General features: G+C 46.5%; 2 protein-coding genes across 7 annotated transcripts; both read left to right on the top strand.

Annotated features, from left to right (window-relative positions):
- The first annotated feature begins 406 nt into the window (after nt 1-406).
- Nucleotides 407-8,255, top strand: gab3 (GRB2 associated binding protein 3). 6 transcript variants are annotated; one of them, XM_061702112.1, is made up of 11 exons: nt 480-568; nt 1,244-1,314; nt 2,869-3,169; nt 4,123-4,267; nt 4,353-4,792; nt 4,887-4,936; nt 5,919-6,165; nt 6,312-6,402; nt 6,660-6,750; nt 7,648-7,767; nt 7,860-8,255. In XM_061702112.1, exons 3-11 carry the CDS (start codon nt 2,908-2,910, stop codon nt 7,974-7,976), a joined length of 1,563 nt encoding a protein of 520 aa, XP_061558096.1. In that variant the 5' UTR covers nt 480-568; nt 1,244-1,314; nt 2,869-2,907; the 3' UTR covers nt 7,977-8,255. The 6 variants fall into 6 exon arrangements, with proteins under 6 accessions (XP_061558094.1, XP_061558093.1, XP_061558095.1 ...); XM_061702114.1 differs by lacking the exon at nt 480-568 and adding an exon at nt 825-1,074; XM_061702110.1 differs by lacking the exon at nt 1,244-1,314 and having other exon boundaries at nt 407-568; nt 5,922-6,165.
- Nucleotides 8,256-9,251: 996 nt separating this feature from the next.
- Nucleotides 9,252-15,369, top strand: LOC133415747 (APC membrane recruitment protein 1-like). Its single transcript, XM_061702082.1, has 2 exons — nt 9,252-9,624; nt 11,139-15,369. The coding sequence occupies exon 2, from the start codon at nt 11,248-11,250 to the stop codon at nt 14,212-14,214; it is 2,967 nt and encodes a 988-aa protein (XP_061558066.1). The 5' UTR covers nt 9,252-9,624; nt 11,139-11,247; the 3' UTR covers nt 14,215-15,369.
- The last annotated feature ends 153 nt before the right edge of the window (nt 15,370-15,522 follow it).

The following is a 15,522-nucleotide window of genomic DNA, read 5'->3' as shown; positions in this document are numbered from 1 at the left end:
TTGTGAATTTACATTCGAAAAGCTTTTTTTTTTTTTTTTTTGCCCATTTCTTGAACTTGGTGGAGTCCTATCATATAATTTACTTTTCTTTAACCAACATTAGTTGAGCTTTGAAAAGAGCCATTTTATGTCATACTTGCACAAAGAGAGTATTCTGAAATGTTATGCATAAGAAACACTAAACAATGCATTCAAGATGAAGTCTTTTGACAGCAAGATACAGAGTTTGTCTCTGATTAGTACAACTTGACCTTCATCCCTGCTCGAGAGTCATCGTTTTTTTCGGTTTTTACTTGAAAAGCTTCATCCCTTCTCGGCAACATAAACAGACGATATTCTCGCTCCCCTTCTCTGTGTCAGTGTAATCAATTTCTTGACTTCCTCCTTTTAGAGTGGCTGGGCTGAATACCAGAACACAGGATATGCTTTACACTGCTCTCAGTTTCACAGCAGCAGCGGCGGCGGCGGCGAGGGGACGACACGCTCTGCAGTCAAGATGAGTGCTGGGGATGTGGTCTGCACTGGCTGGCTCATTAAATCGCCACCGGAGAAGAAACTCAAGAGATTTGTGAGTAGAAGCACTTGTCTCGTACCACTGCAGCAGCCTGACAGTAGAAATGCCAGCCAGGGCTATTGAGTCTTGTGCTACACTGTTTGTGTGTGTGTATTAATAAGGATTCGAAACATATCCATGTAGTCGTTTGCTAAGCATAGCTGCCATTCAGCCTCCTTTCTATTGGTTTCCTCATTCTGACCATATGCACTTATGACGGGAGCAATAAATCACAAATCATGGAAAACGACTCGGGCAACAAACAAAACCGAAAACAGCACATCGCCTTGATCGGCGTGGCGTTGTTGGGGTCATGTGATGCGGGGCTGAGCCACTCACCGCATGTTTTTGCTGCAAGGATCGCGTGCATTGTGACACATGGGAAGTCACGTCAGCCTGGCCAGACATCAGTCATGGGCAGCAAGCAGAAATAGTCGCGCTTTATGGTGGCCTGCTTGCACTTCCTCTGTGAGGAGGAGGACGAGGAGGACGAGGAGGAGGAGGGAAAGTCGTCAAAACAAGTGAGGCTGGAAGTCTGTGTTAGTGGAAGGCGAGAAAAAGAAACTTATTGAAGGACACCGGCGCCGTTCAGCTGGTGCCAGATCAGAGATGCCGCCCATGTTGATGAGTGCTGCGTGACTTTATTATTCAAATACTCTCACCGGTATGAAAATATCTGTTATCTTGCAGGTCACACTTACGGCGGCGGCCCGTTCACTTTCTGTACAGTCGTCAATGGACCGTACTAAATTAATGAAAAGGTACGATGAAACGATCGAACAGAATAACCAAACAATTATTGTTTTGTTTTTTGAAATGGTTTCTCAATGGTTTGATCTGTTTTTCGAATGACATGGTGCGCCGGCCGTACATGCACGCCATGGGCGATTCCTGCCCCCTGACATAAAGGCTTCCCAAAGTCTTGTTGTGTTTTTATGGCCTTTGGGTGCAAAAATGGAAGTTAACCTTCCTTCACATCACCTCTAAGCCACTTCCTGTAATCATCATGGATTAGGCCTCATTTGGTTTGAACGTAGATTGTCCTGCACTTGGACGGCGGATTGTTTGTGACTGACCATCGGCGACAACCAGAAACACAGCCGTCATTTTTTTTGTAGGGATCGTAAAGTGGAATATTTGTGTTTGTTGGTCGATCTGTTGGTTAATAGGCCACTTCCCGCTTGATGGAGGAGCACGAACACATGGGGCCCATTGGTGCCATTAAGATTCTGGATTCTGTCTTCTACTGATACTACAGTGACGTAAAATGATGAAGATCGGTGTATGTATCTGAACTGTTATCCAGATCCTGACCAAGCAGCAATGGGTTGTTCTCTGGCCTATGCTCCACCTTCCGAAAATGTTGAGTGGAAATTGCTTTTTGGTGTGTGTGTCTAATTGTTTTGTCAAAATGGCTGCTGTGAAAAAGGTCACGAAAACAACCAAGCCAGCGGTGGTCCGAGCACAACCTTCGCCTTCTTTAAATTCCTTCATCAGATGAATTTGAATTCAACCCAATCTGAACTTTTAGTCTGCTCTTCCGTACAGCACCATTTAAAGGGTCTCCTGCAGATTCGTTTTTTCATAATCCTTCAGGACATTACAGTACACTGATAGAAATGTTAGCTTGCTTCTTCGAAGGCTGCCACACAGATAACGGGAACATCTGCTTTGATAAGTATTCGCATTTCCGACAGCTCAAATGATCACATATACAGTATTGTTATTGGTTTCCCATGAATTGGGCGGTGCTGGCAGTCATTGTGGTTTGCCTCACCACTTCCTGCTACGAACTGACGTGCAGGAGCAGATAATAATAAAAAAAGAACAAATAAACCGATGAAAATGAAGCCACAAAACCAAGTGTGAAAACACTTCATGCATTCAATGCAGTCAGTGTTCATGTTCCTGTAAAGTGGAACTGCACCATTTACAAAAATTGAAGGAGTGACTCCGAAATGCAGCAAGAGTGCAGAAGTCACAATTCTAATTCTGATAGAAATGTGTTAAAACTCTTCAGTATTGTTTTCCAATCAGAAAGCAGTCATCGGCTCGATGTAAGTGCCGCTTTCTTTTGTTACGGTGAACATTTTCTGCTAAATACAGTGAACTTCCTCTTTGCGGGGAATTTCAGCAAACGGTTCCCCTTAGTGACCGTATGAAAAGCAAATTGAATTGGAAGTTGCAGAGTAAGCTGTGATCCAGTTCGCATGACCGGTCAGGACTAAAAAAGCGCTGACGGGGTTGCATTACCGGAGTCTTAAAATTGTATTTGACAAACAGGCCGAAGGACCAATCGACCCTCTCTCCTGCAGGCATGGAGAAAACGTTGGTTTGTCCTGCGACGGGGTCGCATGAGCGGTAACCCCGACGTGCTGGAGTACTACCAAAGTAAGAGTTCCAAAAAGCCCATCCGCACCATCGACCTGAAAGAGTGCGAAGTGGAAATGCCGAACGGGCAGCCGGGGATCAAGCGCGAGTTCCAAGAGAAGCATCTCTTTGTGGTGAAGACCTCGGCTCGTATGTTCTACCTGGTGGCCAAGACTGAAGAGGAGATGAACAGCTGGATCAGCAGCATCAGCCGCATATGCCAGTTTGGCAACAAGGAGGAAGCAGGTAAAGTACATTTGCCACGCAAAAGCATTCTTTCCATTCTCAGATGTTGGTCAACCTCGGAGGAAGACGACCACAGGGCAGCGTGACGATGGAGTGACGAGCGTGGAATTATTATTGCGCAACCTGTTTTGTGTAAAAAAAAAAAAAAAAAAAAAAGTCACCAAACAGTTTACCTCCACTGAACTGTAATAATAGTAAATAATCACACGGCCATGAGTTTGGAGGCGTGGACTACAGCGACTCAGACTAATTGAAACAAAATCATGAAATAAACCTCGTGTCGGGGCGGTTTTTCTGATATGGGCGATATGGGCGACATTCCTTCTCCGAGATGGTGGCTTCCACACGAGGCGGCGGAGCCCAATCCTCGCGCTCCCAGCCAGTGCCAAGTACTTGTTGGATAGCTGTCAAGGCCCTCGACGCCGCGCCCGCACGAGGTTGTAGAGAGTTCTGGGTGCCCGGAAGACAAGATCTCGGTGCGGATGGACATCGCACGGTCGTTGGAGTGGCGACGGTCGAGGCGGCCATTTTTGATGAGAGAGAAACGTTGCACTCGGTCAAAGGCGATTTCCATCGATGCTGACATTGGTCCTTGATGAGGTTTGTCCAGGTTGTGGCGCTTGAGGACTTTGGTTTTGTATTCCAGAATTGTAGATGGCGGCGGCTATCCTCCGGAGGTCATCGACGCTTCGACAAAACGTAGCTTAGGAGCTGTGACGACGGAGGTTTTAGATTCTGTGTGGAAGCCAGCAAGGTTACAAAGCTCCCCATCCACGGTATCGCCTGTATATAATATTTATCTTTTTTCCAATGCACTTGATGTTTACGAATTCGGACATGGACCGCCGTGTTGTTGTTGTTGTTCCTAGCGTTACACCATTTTGCCTTTTGGTGTCACTCACTACAAATTCCGAAACAACATATTCTTAGTGCCACTTGTCTTTTGTCAACAGGGAGTTCGGAAGAAGGCTTTCCTCACACTCCGACAGCACTTCGGCCGCCAAGCGACAGCTCGGGCCGAGTGTCTCCGTCGAGTCGACGTCCTGCAGATTATCTTGTCCTTTCACAGTGCGGGACAGGGAGCGGAAGCACTTGTAGGCACGTAAAAGCCCTTTCCCAAAATAACCCCCCAAAAAAGAAAACATTTTCCTTGTCCCTGATTTTGCCTTCCTCGTATCTGCAGACATAGCAGCTTTTCCAACTCAGAGACGTCGTTGGAGCATAAGTCAACAGAAGATGTTTTCAAGGACATTGTGCCCTCGCCTCCCTGCGGCGCTTCCTCATCGTTTCACTGCATTTCTCAGTTTGGCCTCAGTCCCAAACCCGGGAGGCTGGCCAACCCTCCTCTCAGCGCTCCGTGCGCAGCCCTCGCGCCACCTTCCTCTTCATCGCCACTCCGTCTTTGCGCCGTGAGTGTCTTCCAGTTCGACCAGCCGTACCCCCGCGCGTCGTTCGAGGCCGCCAATGACAGGCGAACGCCTCCTCCGCTGCCGCCGAAGCCTAACCGTCTGTCCGACGAAGGCGTTCGCAGGCCGAGGGCCATGAGCGCGAGGCATTTCCCGAAACACGTTGCGCTGCTTTCCCGGAGGACTTCTTTGTCAAGCCTGGACCACTTTACGATCGGTACGCTTTGAGAGGAAAATCTAATTGATATTTGTATACCGGGGCAACGCACAAACTGAGGTGGATTTGTATTCAGCAATGTTGTTTTTTTTAGGAAATGCTGACAGCAGATCAACAGGCAACAGAAGGCAGACTCTTAATTTGGTAAGACAATCAGGCCACGGGCGGCACAAGCTCAGTTTGCAGGCCGCCGAACGAGCCACCGACCCCGCAAATTTCACGGCTGTGCCGCATCAGCGTCTCTTCAGAATTTCAATCACAGCACTGGCAGCCGTTAGCACTCGACCAACTAGTTTTAGTCTACGGAAAGAAACAAATATGCGAAAGAACAGTACCATGCAAAAGTCCACTTGCTTTTTTGATTTATTGACCTTTGGCACAGAGGTCATGATGACAAACAATATGTCGAAGGGCATAGAGTTCACAAAGGATCACAAACAAACGGTTTGAAGGTTTTGTACTTCATTATCCATCTACTTTCTATCCCGCTCGCCCTCACCTATCGTCGCTGACTTGGAGCGAGAGCGATTTGCAAACCGTTCCCACCTATGGATCATTTACAGTCCTAAAACGCTTTTGGAATGTTGGAGGAAGCCGTTCCGAGAAAATTCACACAAGCGTGGGGGGGAAGATGAAATCTTCACAAAAGACGAAGCCCGAACCTCAGAACCGCGAGGTTGTTTCTCGCTCGGTCAAAGTCGACTGAGTAGCGTTCTCGTTGGTTGGAGCAACAAATGTAATGGTGACCCAAGACTCATGCGGAGTGCTGTAAACGTAGTGTAGTTGAATTTGAGCAGTAACGGTAATACCCCTGCGCTGCCGAATTCCCTCTTCCTGTCGTCTGATGTGTAAATTGTGCAACGCTTCGCTCCATGTCGCAGTTTGCCCGTGACTTCGTTTGGCGTTTGAAGCACGAAGGTTGCTGCTGTCCAAAAACGAGTTACAGTACAGGCTTAGCTTCTTCTTTTTTTTCCTTTCATACATATTGTTCAACCTGAAAAAGTGGTCTCCATTCTAATCGAAATCAAGACGAGCACGAGCTGACTGAACGCCCCTGGCCGCCAAATGGGAAAGCGCACTGGAGTGACATTAGGATTCCCTCGTGACCTTTGCGTGTGTCTTTCAGCAGTCCCGTTTGAACACCGCACGGCTTCAAAGCCAGCCAGACGAGGCCGACGTCCCCACGGTTTCCGCATCTTCCTGTGTAAGCGTTATGGAAGGCGACGGTTACATCCCCATGAGCCCCGCCGTCGGCATCGTCGAGACGCGAGGCAAAGTCGAGGCCGCCGAGACGCTCGGCTCTCTCGCGCGCCAACCCGGGGGAGTGGCACCTCCTCCGATACACCGCCATCTCAAACCTTGCTTGAGGAGAGGTGAGCGTCACGGCGGACTGAATGTTCTGAGCCGTGAGCATTTTGCAGCACTCTGCTAAAAATAGGCCGCCGGAAACGCAAATGTCAGACCTTTGTCTTCATTTGGCGCCATATTAAAGACCTCGTTGTCCTCTGTGGGTTCACAGCTCGACCCCCACCTCTTGACTTGAGAGGCCTCTCCACAATCACTGAATGTCCCGCTCATCACCTTTTCAGCAGAACAAAGACGCAATCTTGGTGAGACCGATTGAAGCATCTGGAGTCTTATCGTGCCTGTTATGTCATATTTCATACTCGCCAGTGTAAACATCCAGTAGCTATTGCAGTCGGCTACTCAGTTGGCAAGGTGAAAACTTGCTTTTGAATGAGATCATTGTATTTGGTTTTGGAACTAATGGTTAACAGTTACCGAGCGATATTTCAACACTTAAGATGTTAAATAAACACGGTCGCAACATATTTAATAACATTCTTTTATTCTTTTTTTGCTGTAGTTTTAGGTTCTCCGGAAAGTGTTTAGCTCACGAAGGAAGTCTCGAGAATGGGGACAATCCAAGCAATGAAGACGCATACGCTGCCACAACGGTAAAATAGATATCAAATGAAACTAAGTACTCTAATCACATTTATACGTAGTTTTGTATTTAAAAAAACAATCATTATCCCCGCCCCTCGCCCAGCTAAACTCTGGGCGAGAGGCGCCAGCACCCCCGCGACCCGCGTGAGGAGAAGCGCTCCAGAAAATGGATGAATTATTGAATTATTAAAGAAAGCAACATTACGCCTTAAGGCCTCTTTCCACTCCCGCGGTCGCAATGCGGCCGACAACGGCCGCATTGCGTCAAATTGCCCCGCGCGGCCCCTCTGCGTCGCTTGACGCGCACACGGCAAAAATAGTAGATCTCTCGTGATTGGTCCGTTTAGTCACCTGCTCTGATGACGTACTCCGCTTTCCTGGTTCTTCAATGCCGCCATCTTTAAAATACCAAAAAAAAAAAAAAAAAATGGAGCAGATCGAGGAGAGTCTATATGATGCTAGCACTAAAAATGATAAGGACGGCGTGAAATTTCCGCGGTGTTGGCGTGCCAGCGGAGGTGGAAACTCACGAGGGACAAATACGTCCGCGTGAAGAGGAGAATAGCCGCGAGGAGTGGGGACGCCGGCTCGCTTTCTCCTAGTTTATGTCGTGGCTGTCTCCCCACGTACGGCATCAAACTTCGACGGGGTACGGGTAAGCAATTAAAGGAGCCTTCTTTAGGTTCCCAAGCATCGGCACGTTGTTAACGAGAATTCCGGCGCGGTGGTGTGCCGACACAGCACGGCAACGGCGTGAAAATAACAGCAGAAAAGCTTGCAGTTGAGTGTCGTTTTAACTCTGTAACAGCTCGCCAAGTGCAAGAGAAAGGCGTTTTGACATACCATAAACGTGGAACTTTAAACTTGATGACTCATCAGATGTTCCGCTGTTCCTCTGACTGCAGGAGCCGAGACCGCACTTCTCTCTCAGCGTGGACGGAGTCGTTCAACCTTGGGCAAGAAGATCTAACCTCGACTACTTGTCACTGGATTTCAACTCGGCCTCTCCTTCTCCTGTGCAGAAGGTGGAACAGATGACACAAACGCAGTCGAGTGAGTCCACGTGACCTTCGACGTTCACCTCACCTCACCTCGGCCTCCTCGTTTGTCTCCGCAGAAGCCGCTTCTTTCTGACGAACACCGGGTGGATTACGTGCAGGTGGATGAGAGGAAGACTCAGGCACTACAAAACACTAAGATGGAGTGGACAGATGTGCGACAGTCCAAAACATAAGTGGCGACGTCACAATGGAAATATTGAACACATTTGGTTGGTTTGATGTTAACAAAACCAAGATTGAAGTAAACGCTTCAGCATCTTGAACTTGGCACTGGAAAAATAGCAGTCAATCTGTTGTAACAGTTCTCATTGATCTGAAATGTAGCATAATGTCTTTGTGTATATTTGTGAAGCAATCATCATGAAGAAGAAAGCTATTTTAATAATAAAAAATGTATGTGCTGTAGTTTTCTCATAAAGTATGTATTATTGGCCGGAGGCATTCAGAATGACCTGAATCACACAGAGGTTTGCATTGCAGCATTCCCATATTCCAAATTTTCCAACCATCCATCCGTCCTTCCATCTTCTACAGCATTTGTCCAAATTCAAGTCGCAGGTGAGCCGAAGCCTCTGCCGGCCGACTTTGGGCGGGAGGCGGGTTACGCCCCCGGATCGGCTGCCGGTCCGTCGCGGGGCACGGTCTCACGTTTACATGTACTGTATGGATAACTTTAGAGCGTTCGAGAAACACGTCGCGGTACCCGAAGCCGGAGAGCCCAGAGAAAACCGTGCGAACATGAGGAGAACTTGAAGGCTCCACAGAGGAAGGCCTGAGCTGAGACCTCTCAACTGTGAGACAGATGTGCGTTCTGCTCCTAAACATTCCATTCATCCAGGCAATCATTTTCTATACCGCTTCGTCAACCTGACGGCAATGTTAAAAGAAAAACAAGAAACATTGAGATTGAGATTTTCATTGAGTGATGGAGATCTTGAAAAAAAATCATTTTTACTTTTAATTGTTCTACCTAATGACATTTCCCCGTCTGTACCTTTTAAAAAACTTCTGCTGGAGTAAAGGAGTTGAATAAGTACTTCTAGTTTTCCCCGAGTCTATCCGTAAGCCTACTTCTTCTAAGTACAAAGTAGTGTCATACTTTTGCCACCGCTGCATTTAAACAGCCTCGCCCAGGCTCTTCAGATGGTGCCAAGCGATGACAAATGTGACTTTATTTGCTTTTCTACATGCAGTTTTGCGTGAAATGAACTTTCAACATGTACGCATATTTATGATCAAAAATATGATATAGCGTACATGGGTTTTCAAACGCTATTTTTGAAAAAGACATTTTCTATAATATTCTTCACTTCCACAAAACAGAGCCAGTGACCTGACTAAAAAACAAACAAACCAAAAACACTGCCCTGCCTCTTTGTTTTTATTTTTGTTATGACACTAACCCTGCCTCGAGCATAACAGCTTTTACACGTGTTGCGTCACTAACATGCGCCGACAGGCTCTCTGTGTACTGTCGTCTCAAGTGAAGTCGGCACGCAGTCGCCTGATTAATCACAGCAACAACACCTCTGCTTATTTCCACAGTATATTATTATTATTCTGATTATTAGTCTGATTATTATTATTATATAGCGCGTATTGTCGTCACCGACGCGAGCTCGTGTGCGGCCACTAACTGTGGAATTTACACGCTGCTGGTGACGGACGTTAGCCTGTTAGCACCAGCTGCTAGCTAAAGGGAGCGTCAGCGCAAAACAAATCCAAGCGTTTGCGGCCGAAGCCTCGAAGACGCTCGGAGCGAAGAATTCAAATCACGTTAGCGATGCCACAGACTTTGCGTTGGGGTCACGGCTGCAGCTGGTAAGTTTGTTGACTGTGTATTTGGCCGTTTGCTCACGATTCATATTTAATGTACAGTAGTTTGTCATGACATAAACATCAATATCGAGTCGAGCGCATCGTTTGACTTAAGTCAGCACATCTTTGCGTATAACCTCTTCATAAATAGGTTTCTGCATATTTTAGCCGCGCCTCTGTCTAATGTGACTTCAGCTACGTCGTTAAGGCGGATTAAAAGCGGATGTTTTTGTTTTTGTTTTTCCGTTTCTAAATCGGGGTTTCTGAACTTATTTTATTCAGTGTGGTACTTTTTGGATAATAACATTTGTAATTGTTCTATGCAGCTTTGCAAGTATTTTGTATAATCTTTTTGTTCTTTTATCGGGTTTGCAAGATGATCTGGGTTGGAAATGCCCAAAATGTCCTTTTTCAAGCTACTCTAGTTGGTCATTTCCGACTAATTTATACACACCGAATGCGCATTCACATCGATATGCTCCTGCCACCTCGGTCCCCTTCAGCGGGTCGTTGGCGCGCGGCCGTCCAGCCACACAGCTGACGCAACAAGTCACTCCAGCTGGTGCCTGAGATATCTTTTTTTGCCCCCGCGACCCTCGCGGCCGGCGATGGTACGCTGCGAGCGGTCACGGCGGCCAGAGGGATACCTGTCCATCGTTACTGTCATTGCGAAGAACAATTCACAAAGTGTTGGATTGTTGGCTCACTAATAGGGAACGCGATCCGAGTGAGGACGTGGGTGAAAATGAAAAGCGTGGAATGTTTTGAGGTTCTGCTCCTCATCCGCTCCCATCCATTTGAACTGAATCCGCCGTGACGATCATCGCTGGCGACAACCAATGCAAGCTCACTATTGCGTTCACTGTTACGTTATAAATTGTGAAAATAGTTTAAGTGTTGTTGTAAAACACAACATATGTATACTTTATAGACTATTTGTATGGCTTGGCATCCGCATGAGACTCAATTGCTTCAAACCCGTAAATGCCGCGTTGCTGTTCAGCTGAGTTGAGTGGGTGGTTTTGCAAGACTGATGCCGTTTATTGCCTTTTGCGTTCAAATCGACAAACCGCATAGACAAACGACAAACAAACTATGTCCCAGACTCGTTTTAACCCATGTTATGCATAAAACGGTAGGAAAAAAAGGGCTTCCGATGGAAGGGGACCTTTTAACTGAATCGGCATCAAAGCATTGAAATCAATATTGAATCGATCCGAATCACAACCTCAAGAATCTCTATCGGATTGAATCGTAAACTGAATCCAATCCTGAGGTTCTTAACAATGCCCTACGTATTATATATCATGATCCAAAAAAGCCAACATTCAGTGGGAAGACAAAGCAGATGCTGTCCGTTAGCTTGTCTATTTTGTAGAGAATAGTACAAACTTGCTCATGGCGCATCATTAGCGAAATGTCACTTGAGAGTAATTGTCAAATTGTAACACCACAGCGTTAGTGTTTCCTAGTAGAAAACCTTGTTACCTTGACATTTTCAATTCCTTTCAATGCAGGGCTCCCGGTGGATGAATGAAGAAGCGACAACAGTGAACCGCACGGCTGGGTGTGGACATTCAGTGAAGCGACCTCAGATAAAGTCATGCTTTTATAAGCAGGATAGCAATGGCTTCTCGCGACGTTGACAAGCTCCCAAGTGAAACCGGGGACTTGGGGACCATTTCGGGATCCCGTTCTAGATGTGGCTCTCCTGACATTACAGAGGAGCATCGTCCAGATAAAACAACTTCTGTTGTGAAAACTCCGAAATCTGGAAAATTTAGGACTGCGCTTACATTCTTTGGAGTTCGCAAAAGCATGTGTCTCTTACCAAGCTTTTTTGGAGGGCGAAGTAAAAACCAGAGCAAGTGGTCTTCCAAGAAGGGAATCTACAAAAGCAAAACTCATGATGGGCTAAGCCAAATAAGTCATGATGACAGCCTGAGAGGTGGATCCACCTCCACTGGAGATTTTGAGTACACCAACCAGAGTGACTGCACTGAGAACCTTCATGATATTGAATGCAGTCTCCCCAATGAACAGAAATCCCAGTCGCTCACTAGACAGAAACGGGGTTTGAAAAGCTTTTTTAATGGTTTTAAACATCATAAAAACCATCGAAATGATGCTTCGGATAAAACAGAAATGATTGCAATGTCCTCTCCTCACTGCCATAAAGAGGTGCCTCCTGTCCAGGACAACCCTGACCAGTATGTCACAGAGTGCCTGGAATCTGAACCCGACGTGCCTGATTCTCCAAATCGTGTGTGTGATAGTTCACCGGCACCTGAATGCAATGACGCTGAAGTGGTAACTTTAGACAAGAGTTTGGAAAAGCAAAGTCCAAGGACTGAGGTTGATGATGAGTTACGTGTTGATCAAACAGATGGGATTCATTTGATGGCGGTGGTTTCCAGTGAACACAGGGAGAGTGGCAGAGGACATAGTGAGCCTTGTCTGTTACTTGAGATGATACCTGATCCAGCACTGAAGTCTGGGACACCTGCGGGCTCGTCTGATCAACTGAACCTGATTTACGCCGAGGTGGCCTCACTGAAGAGCTTCGATTCGCTCACTGGTTGTGGGGACATAATTGCAGATCAAGAGGATGACAGCATCTCAGAGACTACAGTTTCCGGAGAAAGGAGTAGAAATGGAGGAAAGCGGGCCTCCTGCTTTCTAACTTACCAGGGCGGTGGCGAAGAAATGGCCTCCCCCGAAGACTTAGACGAGCAGTATCTCCATGATTTCTGGGAAAATAATGCATCTGAAGAACTTCACTGTCCTTGCAACCAAGACCGCGTGAATCCGACTGCCAGCATGATGACTTCACACAATATGGACTTTGTGGACGGTAACAGCGCACCTCAAGCCAGCACCGTGAACACTTCAGCTGATGTGTTGACACCTCAAAGTGAGCATCAGGAATCAGTTCCTAATAGTGACGAGGGCTACTATGATTCAATTACCCCAGGTCCAGATGAAGGACAGGACAAAACAGACCGACTGAGACAGACAAACAGATTACCCAGGGACAGTTACAGCGGTGATGCCCTCTATGAGCTGTTTGCTACTGATGAGAGTCTTGTCAGTCCACATAATGAAAGCAAACTCAGACTGTCAAGTTCGAAACGGAGTGAGCAAATGGATGTGACTGATTCTGCCTTCTCGGAGGTGAATCGATTACAAAGTGCTGACCACTATAAAGTGCGGGACCTTATTGAGGCGCAAAGCACATGCAAGTCCTTCAAGTTGACACGAAATACAGTAGCTCTGCAAGAAATTGACTGGAACGACTGTAATTTGAATTCAAAACCACAGACGTCACTTAGCAAGAATTTCGAGGCAGATGAATTTGATGTAAAGGGAAATGCGCTTGCTTCCTCAATTACGATAAATGATGACTGTGATAAGAGGCACGGCAACTTGTCATCAGTGAGTACGTTATGTGATCCCGAAGAGCAAACTCCCGAGGAAAACAAGGCTGGTACGTTGCCGCTCCGAAATGTCAATTCCCAGTCTCCAGATTGTAACAGTTGTTTGGATGAAGGTCAAACCGTGTGTTTCTCCCAAGCGCTTGTAAACTACGAGAAAAGCTCTCAGATGATGAGCAACTTGCACAACGTAAGCGTGGATGTCTTGGAGACGAACGCTGCCTTCACTCCAAATATGGAGGCCCTACCCACCATCGTCACGTTTGATGTCGTGGACATGCATAATGAGGGGGAATATGATGAGCAGATTCACATGGAACTGGAGGAGGACATCTCGTCACCCTTTCAGGAATTTGAAGACAGCTACCTCCAAAAAGATGCGTTCGCTGAATGTGACTATCAAATGTTGGACCTGTATGAGCAGAGTCTGATCAGTAACACGTGGGCCATCGCTAGTCTCCCACGGCACCTTGGCCTTACAAGACTTAGCCAGTCCGTGTCCAATCCCTTGTCCCTAGACAGGAGGAGTAGGTCTCTGGACACGGAAAGCCTTCAGTCGAAGATGCCCGTTGCATACAGCGAGAGCAGAGCTGCTACCCCTTCCGGTCTTCGAGCTGAAGGAGACCCCGAGAGGGAACCCTTGGCATATTATAAAAAGAATGTACTCATGTCTGCATCAGAGGTTAGCGATGGCGGTAGCGCTATGGCCTTACCGTGGCAAAGTCGGTCAGAAATGGCTTTAAGCCTTCCTCTGAGCGACGAGGACCTAACTGATACGGTCCAGAAACATCAAACGCTTTCCGATTCGTTCAGTTGGCGGTTAGCAGACAGCGAAGCCCACCTTTGCTCTGACGCGCCAATGTCCGGTGATGTCACGTCACAGGATGCGCAGCGTTACAACAGGCCGTGCCACCTTCCCTTGCAATCCGATTCTTGTTTACCTCCTAGCGCATTCGCTTATTCAGGAATAGATGCATCGTACAATGCCGACGCGGACGCCTTTAGCAAAGCCGCTGCAGATTTGCAGTCATACATCCAGTTTAGTCAAAGCAGACAGACGGTGAGTAGGGAAAGAATATCTCATTCTGGAAGTCCTCTAAGGGCAGGCGTGCACACGGATGACCTGCAACCGGCAACAAACTCCCCAAAACGACCATGAAAATGAAAGGCTCGCAGTAATGCAGTGGGCAGGACAATAATGTGCCATAGATTGTTCGGAGTGTGTGTGTGTGTGTGTGTGTTTTTGTCATCATCATGGTTTACTTGAAGAAACAATTCATTGGAAATGAAGCTGAAATTGGAGTCTCAACAGTCTTGCTGAATAGAGATAGCGCCAAATGGTATTTGCACAGTTAATGCTTTCATTGCAGGAATGCATGCTCTCATCTTGTCAACACCAAGTATTTGTCTTACTCAATCTCATGTTTCCAGGTTTCATCGACGCTACTGTGCTTTATCTGCAGGCTCCTCTTCAGCCTGCTTTGCGTATGCCACCAGTTGCCTCTTAAATATCTTAACTTGATATTATCATCTTTTTTTTCTGTACCACAGCGCAGCTTTTTTGAAATGTGATTGTAGCCGTTGTCTTAGTTCACCTCATTTCAAGGTCAAGAGGTATTTCAAGACAACACTTTTGGGACTATTACACTCGTGGCAAGAATTTAGTCATTTGGTTTGGTTTGCAGTACACAAAGAAAAGTCTCGCTCTTGATTGTTTTGATGGTGGTATTGAACATGTTAAGATGGAGTCAAAAGTTCTTGCCCAGTCAGCTGCCATTACTGTCGATAGTTGTGTGGCAGAATTAAGCTGGCTTATTTGTATAGCTAGCACGCGAGTGCAACACTGCAAAAGCAGAAAACGGACACAATTTATGCATGCACATTATTGCGATAGAAGGAATGCGGTGTGACTAGAAATCCCTGCCTCATATTCATATGTGAATTACATTTGATTGATTGGATGACTTAGTTTTTGGAGTGTCATGAGCAAATGTTATGGAATGTTTTGTATTTATATTGTCAGCTGTTTGTACTTGTAGGACTGTACTGAAAAAGGCCGTCAGAACCTGTCAATATTTCTTCCGTTTTATCTCTCGTTTTGGAGAAGCTGTTTTGTCAACGTGAACACTGCCTTAAAGTAAACAAAAAAGACTCCGCCTCCCTGTATTTGCATTTTCATTTTTCAGTCCAGGTATATCCCAGTCTGTTGGACCACTTGATCTTTTTTTAGTCCACTCTTAACTGACTAAAGGAGAGCCATTTTACATAACTACCCCGAGAGAACGAAAGCCCGAACTCCACTGAAAGAAAGACAACCTCACAAAGTGCTCGGAAAGATTCAAATGTACGAGAATAAACACAAAATTTGAAAGCCCTTTGACAAGAAATTGATCAATAAACCGACATTTGGATTCTGAGCATTAGATTAATCAGCGAGAGATCATTGGGTGCGCCACGGGATTTCACT

This window comes from Phycodurus eques, chromosome 17 (assembly GCF_024500275.1).
Source record: "Phycodurus eques isolate BA_2022a chromosome 17, UOR_Pequ_1.1, whole genome shotgun sequence".
Taxonomy (NCBI): Eukaryota; Metazoa; Chordata; class Actinopteri; order Syngnathiformes; family Syngnathidae; genus Phycodurus; species Phycodurus eques.
Note: the sequence above shows the minus strand (reverse complement) of the source record. Positions and strands in the feature narration are given on the sequence as shown.